The sequence below is a fragment of the Brachyhypopomus gauderio genome, chromosome 11 (genome assembly GCF_052324685.1).
Source record: "Brachyhypopomus gauderio isolate BG-103 chromosome 11, BGAUD_0.2, whole genome shotgun sequence".
Classification (NCBI taxonomy): Eukaryota; Metazoa; Chordata; class Actinopteri; order Gymnotiformes; family Hypopomidae; genus Brachyhypopomus; species Brachyhypopomus gauderio.
The window spans coordinates 5,417,048-5,432,884 of record NC_135221.1 but is presented as its reverse complement, the minus strand read 5'-3'; the positions used below and the strand labels follow the sequence as shown (position 1 = coordinate 5,432,884).

The 15,837-nt window shown below is 40.9% G+C and overlaps 1 protein-coding gene across 3 annotated transcripts; it reads right to left on the bottom strand.

The window, feature by feature from the left end:
- Positions 1-22: 22 nt before the first annotated feature.
- micu3b (mitochondrial calcium uptake family, member 3b) lies at positions 23-15,813 on the bottom strand. Of its 3 annotated transcripts, XM_077021285.1 has the most exons (14): positions 15,332-15,813; positions 13,797-13,941; positions 11,554-11,585; positions 11,359-11,437; positions 8,687-8,734; positions 8,491-8,573; positions 8,321-8,392; positions 7,923-7,961; positions 5,816-5,911; positions 4,862-4,953; positions 4,580-4,751; positions 2,674-2,782; positions 2,388-2,545; positions 23-1,675 (listed from the first exon to the last, which is right to left on the bottom strand). In XM_077021285.1, the coding sequence occupies exons 1-14, from the start codon at positions 15,593-15,595 to the stop codon at positions 1,607-1,609; spliced, it is 1,458 nt and encodes a 485-aa protein (XP_076877400.1). In that variant the 5' UTR covers positions 15,596-15,813; the 3' UTR covers positions 23-1,606. The 3 variants fall into 3 exon arrangements, with proteins under 3 accessions (XP_076877400.1, XP_076877401.1, XP_076877402.1); XM_077021286.1 differs by lacking the exon at positions 7,923-7,961 and having other exon boundaries at positions 15,332-15,812; XM_077021287.1 differs by lacking the exons at positions 5,816-5,911; positions 7,923-7,961 and having other exon boundaries at positions 15,332-15,811.
- Positions 15,814-15,837: the final 24 nt, after the last annotated feature.

The window sequence follows — 15,837 nt, the reverse complement described above, 5'->3', positions numbered from 1 at the left end:
AGGCAATGAGAAGACACGTAGCTGAGGTTGTCTTTATACTTTATTTTGAACACAGCCTTAAAAATGTGTTAACTAAATTCAGCTTGAATTAGTCGTATTTCTTATAACACACTACACAACTCCATACAATAATAAAGTCAATTACTAAGGAAACAAATTCAAAGATCTAAAGTTGCCATTTTAGTAACAGTATGAGATGTTTTGCACCTATCGGTACTCAATAACGTACAGATAAGTAGAAAAAAATCTTATTTTACATATTGGTCTGGCTAGATACCATAACATTCACATGATAACATTTCTTATTATGAATACTGAAAGCCATTGACTTTTAATGAGTATGAAAGTGTCTAGCAAGAGACAAACAGCAAAGAGACTATTTTCTATACACAGTACAATGACAGATCATTATTGGTCCTGTGTCGTTTGACCTTGTGTAAGCTGATCTCAGTACAGGTGTAATGAAGGAATATTAACAGAATGTCACTAGCCTATATGTAAATATGATTATTTGATGCAAAAAAAGCTGTGATACTGTGGCTGTATTTGCACTTTATAGGTTCATTAAAAATAAAATGTTCAATAAGAAGTTTTAAACAATACAAATAAATACCGCATTATCAATAAATGCGTGGTTTGAGTTCTAAATATGGAGTTCTACAATAAAACCTACATTTTCAATTCTTCAGTGAATGCCTCTAGGGTATATTCCTCAAAACAGCTTAAGGAGTTTGAATGAGTAGTAAGACTACATAGAAAATACTGAGTCATAGAGGTACTGAATAACACCTGATTTCCATTAAGACTCCTGAAGAGCTGACATAGCTGTCACCTATAAAATATCTCCTTTTATAAAATACATCAAAATGTATGTATGTCCTGAAGTATTTATTTCTGCTTTGTTTCACAGTGTTCGTATATTAACTTTGCACTTGGTGTTTTTTTTAAAGGGCTTTGCAAACATGTCAGTGGAAAGGTGTTTGGCATAATTCCTGGAAGCAGCAAGCTAATCTGATTCTGTGGCTTACATCAGTAACATCGCTGAGAGGTGCAGTCTGTCTTAACCTAATCCACCTGGTGTTGTCTTCAGAATTATGGCTACAGTTGGCAAAGAAATGGTACCACAGGATATTTCTGTATTGACGTCCAAGTGAAAATAAATACTGTCATCCTGTGGCACATAATATCACTTTACTTTTAAATTATAAATATTTTGTTAAGTAATTGTTAAGTAAGGTTAACCTATGATACTTTGTTACCATGTATAATGGGCTTACCGTATGTAGCCTTCTTGTCTATTTTATAGTGTTATAACTCTTAACTGCTATATTTCCAGACTGTGCTATGGTCCCAGAGTCTGGCTGGTATCTAGTGTCTGTTGACTCACCAGTACATTAATATTGTAGAGTAATGTGAGAGTAAGGCAAAACCACTGGTAAATAAATTGCGTCCAATTGCTTTGTTGCTCTGGTACATATAGAAAATTCCCTGAAGCAAAGTCCTATGACCAGCTTGTGATTTTGTTGAAAAGGGAGGAAAATTCACTGAGACTGACTAGAAATGCAAGAATAAGGCTTCACAGAGTCCTATGTACCAGAGTATTGAGTTACTTTGCAGAGAGCTCTTTCTTCAGACAGGCCTTAAATGAGACGAATCTCTCTTCACCTCGATATCTCTAATGTCAGGAAGAAAGCAGTAAAAATAACTTCATATTACAATACCATCTTATTACAATTATCACACATAACAAGACTGCAGACAAAAGGTGTTTCTGCTGGAAGTGAAAACAGCTGTAACCTTGTAAATAAATAAATGAATGAATGAATATCTAAAATAACATTATTTACAGATGACCACTAGGTGGCAGGAAATATTCAGGCAAATGTTTTACTGCTGAGTTTAGAGGCCACCTGTGCACTTAGAGACAAGTTACTGCTAAAGTGCCAGCACCCTGCTATGAAACATCCAAACACGAACGTAACAAAGAACATAACAGCTGAATTTGTTATGATATAAAAAACTGATTATTGACTATATTGACTGGAAAGTAAAACATGAAGCAAATACATCTGTACATAAGTGTGGTTAATACCTCCCCCTACTGGCCATAGTAATATCACACTACACTTCATGCTAATGTCAGGTAGATTTGAACGGTGATCGTTCTTCTTACAACAATGGCGTAAATTTTTCCTCAGCTAGATACAGAAGAAAGACTGTACGAGTTTACTCAACAGTCTGTGTGCAGGCGGACTGCTTTCCACTTAAAGAGACTGGGGGGTTTATAACCCCGCTGTCACCTGCGGTGCAGTAAACGGAAGATAAACGGCGTTTACACAACCACAACCGAGCAGCCGCCGAACTTCCCCCGCCCCCGGCCCACTTACCCAGGAGCCACGGTGCAGGCGGTCTCTCATGATTCCAGTGAACTCCTTGTAGCTGAGCTGGTCGTCGTGGTCCACGTCGAATATCTTAAAGACGATGTCTACGAGATGCCGAGAGAGCTTCAGTCCTGTGGCCACGTACACCGCACGTGCAAACTCATCTGTGTGTCAGAAAGGACTGACGATAAGTGTTTCTGTGGCTGACATCTGCCTAATTGTACGACAACAGCAATGGGACTATGAGGCACAAAATCAGAAGTAGCAATCTCAGCAACCAAATGCAGTTCACCTTGCCCAATCGATCGACTCGCGAAGTTGTACATTTGCAGGGCGATGGTAAAGTCCTCCAGATTGTTGAGGAACTGAAAGAAGGTCCTGAATTCTTCAAAAGTGATCCCCTAAGGAGCAGATCACAAACAGATCACATAATGATCCCCTATAAGGAGCAGATCACAAACAGATCAAATAATGATCCCCTATAAGGAGCAGATCACAAACAGGTCACATAATGATCCCCTATAAGGAGCAGATCACAAACATATCACATAACGATCCCCTATAAGGAGCAGATCACAAACTGATCACATAATAATCCTCTATATTATAGAGTCTATAAGGAACGGCTCATAACAGATCACTATGATCTGGAAGGGGTTTGCAAGCATATGTGATTCCCTAAGAAGAACAGATTGCAAATAAGCATACATGATTCCCTTTAATGGGAAGATCACAGAGGAGCAAAAGTGATTCTCCACAAGGAACAAACAAGCAAAAGAATCTCTTTGTAAAATGTTCCATCAATGACGTTGCATAAAGTAGATCACACCACAATAATAAGACGCTTTTTTTCACAAAATACATTAAGAAATAATATTGTATATCAACACAGTCTAGAGACTCTGGGATTTGAGAGCTGCCATCATGGGAGAAAACTCATAAAAATAATGACTCTGCAAAAGATGTCCCAACACAGCGAATAATGTTTTGGATAATAAAATGCCAAGCAACACACTATCTGCTGCAGACTTCAGTCAGTCAGTGGAAACCTTAAGTGTCTAAGAGACCTTGAAGTCATCACACAGATAACAGATACAAAGGCAGAAAATAACTTGGTCAAACAGTCAAAGTATACCCGCCCGAATCCTGATACAGGCCTTCCGCTGGGGTTGTCAGCGCTGCAGGATTGAAGGGTTTTAAAGAGGGGTCGAACTGTTTGTAGCTTTTAAAAAAGAAGATTAACCTGATTCCCACGTAAACAAAAACAAAAGGAACCGATCCGAAACATCTAGGTTTGCAGATTAACAGCCCATGGGTCTGTTGAGTTTCGCTCATGCATCTCTAGACTCTAGACACTCTTCTGTCGCCGAGGCCCTTCTGTGTCTGTTTTACAAATGGACTAATGAGTAACGTGACACTTTGCTGTTGTTGCAAAGTGAACTACATAAAAAATATCTTAACTTAGTGATAAGACGCCCCCTTAATCATCAATGGTTATTTTCTAACAGCCGCACAGAAAGGTGAAAAGTCTTGTAACCTCTTTATGCATGGGTCAGTTTGCACAGAGAATATGAGTTAAAAGACAAGGATTCTATTTTGAGTTCTCTTTTGTATTTATGCTGGGCACTTCTGAGGGGCCCTTGTGTAGAGGAGCAGGGCAACGTCTGCAGGATGTAGCACCGTGCCATATTTAACCTGGGTGTTAATATTAATTCAGTTCTTTCCCAGATAAGTACATGGACAGGAGTTCTGACTCCTACATCAGCGCTCTTACTCAAAAATGTTGCAAAAAATGATATGATACATATGGGAAATTAAATTAACATTATTATGCCATAATATTTACGAGATACTTTTATGTGGCAGTTCATCATTTCGTGGGTCTCACCAATTTACGCACATTAAGCTTTAAGGGAAAACAAAAAGACAACAATTGCACTGCAAAATGACACTACATATGTCAACTCTGACACTACATTGCATTGATTAAAGCAACACACCACATATAAAGCACATCTGTCCAAAAGAGTAGAGGGGGTTTGGGGGGAGTATAGGAGGGGGTTGTGGAGGGAGTATGAGTGGAGGTTGGGAGGAGTATGGAGGGAGTATAGGAGGGGATTGTGGGGGGAGTATAGGAGGGGGTTGGGGGTGTAAAGAGAGGGAGCGTGAGGAGTGGTGGTGGAGCTGAAGAGCATCACCTTCTCGTCCGGTATGCTCTGCCGCACGTTGTCCAGGTAGCTGCTGATGTTGTCCACGGTGGTGAAGCGCAGGAGGATGCGGGCGAAGTCCTCAGCGCTGATGGTGACCACACCCTTCGAGTAGGCAAGGAACTCGATCTCCAGCATCTCCGTCTGCAGGTTGTCCATGAACCTGGTGGCAGGGTGAGTTCACAGCGGCCTTCGCTCGTTTGCAGATGTGGGCAGAACTTAAAGCCAACCGGTCAGGACCACATTCATACCCCTCATCAGTTGGTCTCTTACCTGTAAAAGTCTTCAAAATTCAGTTCGCTTTTTCCTTTCTTTCCAAAGAAGTGCACCAGGAGGGTGGTGTCAGTAATATTCTCTTGCACATGCTGTGAAGGCAAAGTCAAGGAAACAAGCAGACAATAAAATACATTATTCAGCATCGACAATTGTCTAAAAAAGCAACATTCATGAAAGAAAAACGCTATCGCATTTGAGGCAAAAATAGCTTATCCACATGATGAGTGCACAGTACAGGAAGACGACAACACTGTCATGCCCATACAAATGTGCTGATTTTGCAACATTCATTCTGTTCAGTCCCTTTTTACGGGGCAAAGCTCCTCACATCCTTGCTTACGACTCATTAAAGTTCCTCGTGCTTCACTAAGTACCGCTTACTGTCGTGCGAGTCGTTTAAACCAAGCACTGGAAAATTACCACAAATTTTGTTGTGCTATAGCAAGGATGGGGTAAGGAACAGGGCCCCATGCCAGACAGCAAACCAGTCATGCAAGCCTAAAAAACCCCCCCAAAAACTGCACAGTCGTTTCGGTGTTCTCTCCTCCCAGCCCGAATGTTCTGCTGGTGCCGTTCTCTTTATGAGCATCCACCCGCTACACCTCATCCTACGTCTCAACAATCCCAAATGTTTCAAAAAAATGAAAGAAAGAAACTGTGGCCATTAGCCATGGACACGCTGACCTTTCTGGTCACTTAACCGCAGAATGTGACTGCAGAATGTTGATCCAAAGTAAATAACATTTGTAACATTTGTTGAAACTGCAACTGTTTGATTCATCCTGACAGAGACAACGTTACTTATGACAATTACATGCATGCAGTGTCGACCTCTCTGAATGACATATAGGCATGTACAAAACCACAACTTCAGAAGGGATGAGAGCTGCTAAAGTCATTTAGAAATGATGCTACAATGCTAAAGTTTGAAGACTAATGAGATATTTGTACCTCCACCACTTCTGAAAAGAGAATAATTCTTGCACCATGCTTCAGTACATCCCAGAAGCTTCTGGGTTCAAACTGAGGGTCTTGTTTTTTAAGGACCTGCATATCAGAAGTATAGCTATTAAAGGCATCATTAAAGACAGTATAATGCACACAGATATACTGCAACACAAATGCACAACATCAAAACTACACAAAAAGTAAAGCAGAATTACATGTTTTTTTTTCCTGATTATAACTTATAAGTATTATTATAAGTATTATAAATTATAAGTATTATTATACGTATTATAAATTATAAGTATTATTATACGTATTATAAGTTATATATGATACGTATTAAGTATATAAGAATTATTTTAGGTTATTATGATCATGTAAACCATGCAGGTTATGCACAACTTTGCTAGAGTCACTGATTATAAAATGACACCATAGACCTGGATTTGTTGTTTACTAGAGCAGCTGCTACAGGTTGTCTGGACTTTCACAGCTCACCTCAGCGCCACCTCCAGCTGAGGTGCGTGAAATCACAAACCCACAAATCCGTTTGAGCTGTACCTCCCCATTTTGGCACTTGTGTCACATCCTGGCAATATTGTACACCATCATAACGTGTTGGCACGAGGAGACCTTCCTTTTATGTTGAGAATCATTATGGAATTAACATACTTTACCAAAGCTTTCACAAATACCTGGGTTTGATCCCACTTAGAAAAAAACATCAGAAGACATGTATTTGTTTGCCTCCTTCGTAACGATTATTTATTTAAGCCCTCATGACTCAACATCTCTGAACTCTGTGCCTTTCAGCTTTCAGCTAATGAGGAGCAGATCTTTTGGAAGTATATTAAAAACGTCTTCCTTAATTTCATATTTTTTTATTGTTACCTATCATCCATCTATGACTTCCATCATCCACATATTCAATGTTTGGAAGGGATTCAGAGAGATTAATCTTATAAAACAAATGAGAAAATGTAAAACTACATGGACGTTTGGTCAATGCAAAATGTGTTCTAGCAACACAGTCATCTTGTCGACTATGATAACCCCTTCCAAAACATCTACACTCCCAATGCCTTGTAACAGATCACAATTACAACCGATTCATGGTGGGTGGGATTGAAAGAGACGCCCAAAATGTATCCATGAACAAGATCTCTGAGTGCAGACTGCAAAGCCCTTCCCAGCATTCTGGGACTCAGGTGGGACCGGCTCTTTCTTCAGCTGTTAGCTGGGACTGACACACTCTTCTTCATGGTCAGACCTGACACACAAAAAGGGAACCTGAGCCCAAATACCACTTTTCAAGTAACTGTAAAAATAAAACATGGGGGTCCTGGAGGAGCCGTCTCTTTTACAGGTGAGGCCCCACGCCTCAGCGAACGCCACCTGACAGTAGACAAGTAACATAAATCTTCTGTTCTCCTCTCCACGTAATTGGGCTGCACTACCAAGGCAACTGGGGACATGTTTCGTTTTGCATTCAGCTGAGATCCATTAGGACTGCATTGTCCTGCCTTTCTGGGGTTCAGAAACGCATGAGGGTCACTTCGTCTGACTTTATCCAAATATTACGCCCTACCTGGTAAAAGGACACTGCTGTGTGTTTGTCAAAGAACGTCCAGACACTGTAGGCACCAGCCTAGGTAAAACAGCTGCACTTTAAATGTATTGTTACCACTGGTCCTAGAGCCAACATCACAGTACTGTCTGATTGGACATGCAGAGGTGGTAGGTTAGGGTTAGGTTAGGCTAGGTTAGACTGTCACATCTCAAGTGGAGCATACACATAAACAGACAAGCTAAAAACAGTCAAACACATGCTCTTCAACAGAGTTCAAATTATTCAGCCACAGCTGGGGGGGCTCAACTTTTTCCCAAGGAAATATACTTTAATATTTATGATAAAGAAATAAGAATGGTATGTATTTATCTTTCTATCCCCCCAACCAATACCACCCCCCATCCCCAAATGTTGTTTTTACATCTTACAGCCCGAAAGAGCCCTCTAAGTATTAATTAGAAGGGTCACACCCCCCTCCCCCAATCTCCCAAAATTTGCTACCATGCTTTTAATGCTTCTGTAATATATTCAGATACATACATCACTGTCCACACTGCGGTTTCCATACAGTTCCACATTCTCAAAGGTGACACACAACAGGGCCATGCAGAAATCACAGAAAGACAAAAGAAAGACAAACAGAATGCATGGACTGGACATATTTAACATGCTTCCTGAAGTAGTCAGGCCTGCCATAATGATGAAACAATGCATGTTTCTAAGTCACATATCAGATGACCGATGTGTTTGATTTCAGATTTGGGAAAGTTGTCTAAAAAGGCGCTCCATTCGAAATCTGATTCTGCAGTCCGTCTAACTTTACATTTAAGCTTGCTCAAAACGTGCAGCTATAGAACTGTCAAGATGAACATTATACATATTGCTGAGAGTTGTGAAGTGAATGTCTCAACAGGAATTCATTAAATGATTTCTCTTACCAGTTGAGCAGAACCTTCTGAATCTCCGCTCCTTTCTTTTCTGTCATTTTTTTTACGAAATATTTCCTCCAGCTAAACAGAGAAAAGTCGTCATTTTGACTTCATGTACAGACATAAGGACTTTATGACATAGGCACAGCCATGAGAAAACGGCAGAGAAAACTGCATACCACCATAAACTCCCTTTTGTCCACCTTTTCATTGCCATCCGCATCAAACATGTTGAAAGCTATTTTAAATCCTGCATGAGGTTCTGCAAATTGATGAACAAAATGAATAACAAATACCGAGTGTTGACCAATACAACATTTTACATGAAAATCTATGCCGTTTAGATTAAGATTGCAAAATATACAACCTACTTACTTGTCAAAATGCAAAGAAGAAAAAGATACTCTGTATATGAGATGATGCCTGAAAAACAGCACATAAAACATATTTCTTGTTAGAATTCACGCTCTTTGATCCCTAAATCTCCCCCTAAAATCAAACAAACTATCATATGTCATTGAAAACTTAATCCCCCTCCTTTTTTTCATTGATAACATCTGAGGGGATTCCCTTCTTAACTCCTATTTGGTGTTCTTTCCCCACAAACAGAGACGCTAAAACTCGAGTAATCAGGCCGGACACAAATCCAAACAAAAGCGGTGCGAGCGGCTGGCTCCTGCACCGACTCCTGTTTGTTTTCCTAGGTGTAAAACATTCTCCAGTGATCTGTCACTGATTGCGGATGCCTAATGTGGGGTTTGTGTTCTTCTGTCAGGCCCGCTAGGCCTTTTGTTGTGCGGAAAAAGCGAGAAAAGGAAGAACAACTGTCAGGACTCGGCGAGAGACTTAAGGAGAACTGCCGCGGTCACTGAAAGCATTCTCAAGCTTTTTGTTTGCAGGCAAAGACAGTGAGTCAAGCACAGATAGTTCAGGGTGACTGCCTGGAGGGTTGTGGGAGAGGGACACTGGTATGCTTGTTGGTATGCAGAGGATAAAAGAAAACAGTCCACAAAAGCACAAATAACCACATTTAGACCCAGTGCTCAAAACAGATCTGTAGACTTGAGTTTGCTTTAGGATCATTTCGGATAATTTTTTAAGGGTGGGTTTAGTTTTTAGCCTATATCTCTTTTCGGAGAGTCATGCATGGTTATGTCTCCTGTTAAAAATGTGACGTGACCCAGGTCGTGTCCAGACTGAGTCATAATGAGACAGGTGAAGAGCACATGACAGTGATAAAACGCCATTGGTTTGATCTGTTAATGCGTAATCGGTTTGAGTAGGTAAATCGTTTTGCACACTTCGCAAAGTCCCACACCTTCTGCTTGAGTCCATATACTCAAGTAGATGCTGTAAGGAACACAACGCTCCCCAGAAACACTTCACACAGAGTGTTAGTGTGAGCGATGTAATCCAACGCCATTCTTGGAATCCATACTGTCCTCAGTGATGTGGGGCTACCACAGGGACAAGTCTCGACACTGCAAACTTCAAACAGCTCTGCGTGGTTTCTGAAGCGAGGCTTTGTTCACAGCTCAGTCCAGTCTTGTTTTTTTTTTTTTACAAAAAAAAACATAAACCGTAGTGTGCCTTCAGCATTGAAAAGTTAAAAACCAAGATCTCAGCACCAGGACTTAGTGGGGGGTCAAAGAAGACCAGATAATGCACTGATGTGGAGTGTTTACAACACAACACTGTACTCTAGGCTGATGTTTGCTCATTCTTGGCAACCGCCTTGCCGCAATAGTTATACCATTCCCTAACCCACTCAATTGTGTGTGAAATTGTGTGGAAAGAGCAATTTGCATACAATTATTGTGTTTTCTTTTTTTAACTCCAGACTAGGACAAAAAGACTAAGAAACTATGATAAAGAATTGAAAAAAGTATTGTTATGTTGCATTTCTGGTAGATAATTTTTCAATACACTGTGGATATTTGCAGCACATTTAATTCATGACACCCACAAAATACGAACGTGGTGCGTACAGGGCTGAGTATCGTATGAATTAGAGAGTGACCGTGTTGTGGGTGATGCTCCAGTTACATCTCTTCTGGGAACATCATTTTCTATTTAAAGATGCCAAATGGTATGTAAGGGATTTTTTGTCACCTACATATCTGAGCTTTCCCTAGAGCGAATTCAGAGCATTGCTAGATTAAAAGATAAGATTAGATATGCAGTCGTGACACCATATTATCACCATGGCTGTATATGGAGGAGGTTCACTGTCCTGTTGTATAGGTACATGAGTGAGGAATCAGGAAGATCTTGTTCACATTATTCCACCTTGACATTTAAGCAGCATGAGCAGTATTTACATATTTAATATTAATATTTAAAAGAAATATTTTGGAATGTTAGATCCTTTTAAGAGCCTCTTTACATCTTTAAATCTACTGCTTCAAAGATATCTGTACAAGATTATTATAAAGTACAAGATAGTTTTGGCACAACAAAACTGATATTTGTACCTGGAAAATGTTCTTCTGACTTCTCATATCCCCATTATTAATCCATCACTTTCTCCTAAGAGTCTGGAGGAGAATATTACATCTACATGCTACTGTCTTCCTTCACCATGTTGGAGAAGTACAGCCATCGCCGACAACACACGTCACTCAGATTCTCATCAAACACACGGTCATCGCCACGACTACCACAAGTCTCCACCAGGCAGTATTTCTTCAGATGCCGCCTCCACCCTGATGCTTCCAGAGCTTGGCCGCTTGCCTGATCGATGGTCCCCCTCAAGTTCTCACATGTGACTCCCTGAGATCATTCCACTGGCTCACTGCACTGGCATGGAGAAAACATCAAGCTCTAGTCCTGGGTTTCCAAGCCAAAAAGAGCTCTGCTTTCCAGACCATGAATCAAAATGACACCCTGATGCTGCATCCCAGGACCAAAGTTTCAGGACACCTGTCACTTATTTCCTTATTAGCTAAATATGCTTGCAAGACATAAGAAATGTCGTTTTACTAAATGTAAAAATTCATACCCTTGTGGCTATATAAAAATAATGCATGAAACTTGTTAGGACTCACCTCTGTCATTCAGGCTTCTGAAAAGTCTAGATGATCCCTTCCAAACAGGTGGGGTGTCGGAGAGAAATTTATCTAAATCCTCCAGAATGAGTGAGGGAAAAAACACCCAGATTTGTTAGTGAAATGCACAAGTTCAAGCTATTAACATCCCAAGAGTGATTCGAGTGACAACCAGTGACAACATCTTTAACATACCTCTTTCATCAGAGATCTCCAAAACTTCTTTTCTGGAATGGTACAAGTAAAGTACATTCAGATGTCGTTTGATAGTACTCACTACCTGTCATTAGCTGTCAGTGAAAACCAGCATGCTTGTGTACTGTTATAAATCCCCATAATAAATTGTTCAGCCTGAACATGTGCCTAGGTGACATTATCAGGCGAAATTCCAATCACAAGCGCACGCAACAATGACAGCAATGCAATGACTTTATTATATAATTATATATATATTATACTGTAAGTAGACATTCCTAAGGAATGACAAGACCGTGCTATTGTGATAAGGCAAAGCAGTCATAAAATGCTTGACTAGCTAAACACATTCCTCCTCTCTCAGCAGTCTGACTGTACACATTAAAGCCTTCTCCACAGAGGGCGAAATCAGTTATGAGTCTGCAAAAAAAAAAACCCCACTTCAGTCTCTGTCCTGTTAAAATGCAGGTGCACTAAGAAAGCCTTGGTTTCCCACAGCAATATGGCTTCAGAGTCAACCTTGAGAGTTTTAGTATTTTTAAATTATAGTGCACCAACACCAGGCAACATAATTAGAAACATTATGTAAAAAAAATTTTGTGTACCCTTTAAATATTTTGTGCCAAATATGACAAAGAACAAACACACCCCAACAAACACAACAAAGACACAACGCGTATGGGCTTACATACTGAAATTCAGTTATATATATAATGGCTTCCCACTCAGACATTCAGAACCATGCACAGTCAGAGTGCGCTCAAAACAGATTTTACAGCCATGGCATAAAACAATAAATTCCATTAAGCCGTGGAGCTTGTGCCATTCAAAATAATGTGTGCTTGAAGATGTGACGCAATATGTGCTCATTATCTGAAGGTTCACAGTTTATTCCTGTCCAGACCTTGTGAGCAGTCACAACTCTCAGCTAGCAGACAACGTGAAGACGCAGAAGATTGCGGCTCCTTTCCTCACAAGTGTGAGACTCTGGTCTCTCCTCAGACCTCCGGTCTCTCCTCAGACCTGAGAACTGAAGACCAACGGCCATCCTGCATCTCTGCTATTGACTTTACCTCCTGGCATGCTGCTAAAGTTACAGTAACATTTACAACATTGCAGGAACGTTTGCAGATCTTGGATCTCACGCTGCCACTGACAGCTACTGCAGACAGGCAGTAATAATCAGTAGCATTAACACTAGATATGGAGCTGGTAATTTCATTCAGTGTTTTAAAATTTCTCCAGGGAACAGTAAGGAAATACAATCTCTGTTCCTTCAGCTGTCCGGAAAACAAGTCAATAAAAGCAGTTTAGAGGCTACAACCAAACCCTCAATTCAGTCCCTAACCAGAGCCAAAGATATGGAAAAAGATCAATTCTTTCTAATATACAACAGTGTTTTCTCCCACAGTGGGAAAGAGTCAAACTGAAATATCCTAGATATAACATTTCTTTCAGTATCATAAAAACACAACATTAAAGCATAGCTAAATAGCTAAACAAAGCAGTCTGCCAAATTGGTCCAGAAGTTACAGTACCTTCCATCATCCAACAGCAATCTAAAATTCTCATTCATAGTACCGCATACTTACACGTGCTTTCACAGGTTTTTGCAACAGAAATGGGCCATAAGTGTCATGGTGGTGGAGATGGCTATCTCCATGCAGGTGTTATGACTTCATGAGCAGTGACCAGTCATAGCTACCTTTAAACCATGTGCTGGGTGGTATGCTTGTATGAAGAAAGGTGTGTAACAAATCACTCAGGGTAAAAGAAATCCTAATATACCTCAGTTTATGAGATCAAAAGTGTTTTGTTCCTTCATAGTATACTATATAGAGATAGATAGATAGATAGATAGATAGATAGATAGATAGATAGATAGATAGATAGATAGATAGATAGATAGATAGATATACAAATAGTGTGAGCATGTGCATGTGTTTGTGTGTGCACGTGTGCATGTGTTTGTGTGTGTGTGTGTGTATGCGTGTGTGTATATGTGTGTGTGTGTGTATATGTATGCTTGTGTGTGTGTGTGTGTGTGTGTGTATGCGTGTGTGTGTGTGTGTGTGTGTGCACATGTGTGTATGTGTGTGTGTGTATGTATGTATGCATGTGTGTGTGTATGTATGTATGTATGCGTGTGTGTGTGTGTGTGTGTGTGTGTGTGTGTGTGTGTGTGTGTGTGTGTGTGTGTGTGTGTGTGTGTGTGTGTGTGTGTGTGTGTGTTATATACTTACTCTTTGGCTGACTTGTGATGACTGACTCAATGAAGTCCTGTGGTGTCATGTACAGCTGTCCTTCATACTCCACTGAACTAAACAGCCTGAATCTCTGTTCATGTGCTGACATTTCCACATTTTCATCAGCAGCAGGTATCATGATCTACAATTGCACAAACAATTTTAAACATGATTAATGCTATTAGAAGAAAAACACTGATATAGCCCTACAGGAACACATTTAACAAAAGATGTACTCAGCTACTTCGAGCATTCATATAAGACTTCCTACTACACTGATTAAACTGAATTGCTGAAAGATCTTACATTTCCACCCAAACTTGCTTGGACAATGGTACTCTGTGTCTCGTGTGTGTGTGTGTGTGTGTGTGTGTGTGTGTGTGTGTGTGTGTGTGTGTGTGTGTGTGTGTGTGTGTGTGCGTGCGTGTGCGTGCGTGCGTGTGTGTGTGTGTGTGTGTGTGTGTGTGTGTATGTGTGTGTATGTGTGTGTGTGTGTGTGTGTGTGTGTGTGTGTGTGTGTGTGTGTGTGTCTGGATAGATGTCTTTATATTGCCATTCCTCCACAAGACTGCACACCCAAATGTCCACAAGCCTGGATGTCACGAGCCTAAGATCAGGAAGATGGGACTGATGTCTTTCCCATGTGGCTGGCGGCCAGATCCACCGGGCACCAGGCAAACCCCCTGGGAATGTGCAGTCCTGCTACTTATTACCCACATCAAATGTCAGTCCCGCTGCCAAGCTCCCGTGTCCAGTTACATCAACCCTGGATTCCTGCGTCTCAATCCACAAGTCAAGGTTACGTTCAAGGCCCCCCCCCACCCCCTTCCCCCACCCCATCCAGAGGTGATAAGAGAATAAAGACAAATAGCAACACGGTGTAAGGGAGGTCTGAGTCAACCCTATATGGTTTAATGATCCATGTAGGCAGTCCCCACAGGTCGCTGCTGGACAACCTCGCTAGAGACACTTATACCAAGAACATGACGGGGGTGAAGACTCGTGTTCTCGCCTTTCACCAAGCACAGAGAGGTCTGGACGGGGGCTGTGGACTATATCCGTGTTCTCAGATGTTTACAGCCAGAACCTGTCAAACACAGCCATGCTTTTGAACTCCTTATTTACTAATACACTGGACCTGTCAATGGTACTACAACATGCTATCAATGTTAACATACAATAAGCCCACACAATAATTGTAGTCACATTTATAGAAATAGATGCAGCGCAAAATTCTAATAATGTAGCCTACACATGTTAGAAGTGTAACGTTATTCGTATGTGCACATCTTCACGGCCCTACGTAGCCTATCGTAGTCAGAACATTTCACAAAAACCCAATTCACGGTGTTTTTCAGCACCTTTCCTGAGTGGAGAGCGCCTTTGATGGAAGCCATGAACAACTCCACAAGAAGTGTCGTTTACTTGTAAATTGATCACAGTACTGTACCTACTGTATAAACAACTAAAACACCAGGGAGTGCGCCTGCTTCACGCCCCGTTTAACGGTGTCTGAATTTCACCAGCCCTACCTGTTCTTTTGCCTCCACAGCAGGCAGCGGGTTAACCAGCGCACGTAGGTCACATATTTTGTTGCCCCGTTTCACACGGTCCTGGGTCGCGCAATACTGATACACAGCGATTCCTCCTACCACGACACATAGTCCGGTCGCCGCCAGTCTCCGGGCGCCTTTTCCTTTGAACAACTGTCTGCTGTTCAAATAAACGCTTCTACCATTTGTGTAAGCTGTGAATTTGTTTACTGCTGAGATAAACCGACGTACAGACGCCATCATTGAAGTGCCACAGCGGTCATCGTAAGCCCACTCCTCGCGAGATGTTAATGCAACCTTATACCTTATTTCATTCAGGAATGCCCATACTTAGCAAATAAAACCCAATTTTTTTCTCTCCCATGTTAATAGAATATATCGTTCATATAACGAATTTAGGTAAGGGATGAAATGCATGTAATGAGATTTGCTATTGCTATATGAAATGCTGATGGTCATTCGCTAGATGTTGTAATGTATTTCCC

What these genes read in the sequence shown, in the direction of transcription:
- micu3b (XM_077021285.1), bottom strand. Translation starts at nt 15,595, where the DNA reads ATGATGGCGTCTGTACGTCGGTTTATCTCAGCAGTAAACAAATTCACA. An exon ending in CTGTGGAGGCAAAAGAACAG is followed by an intron (nt 13,942 to 15,331) that starts GTAGGGCTGGTG and finishes GTGCAATTGTAG; the next exon opens with ATCATGATACCTGCTGCTGA. An exon ending in GGAGATCTCTGATGAAAGAG is followed by an intron (nt 11,438 to 11,553) that starts GTATGTTAAAGA and finishes CTCATTCTGGAG; the next exon opens with GATTTAGATAAATTTCTCTC.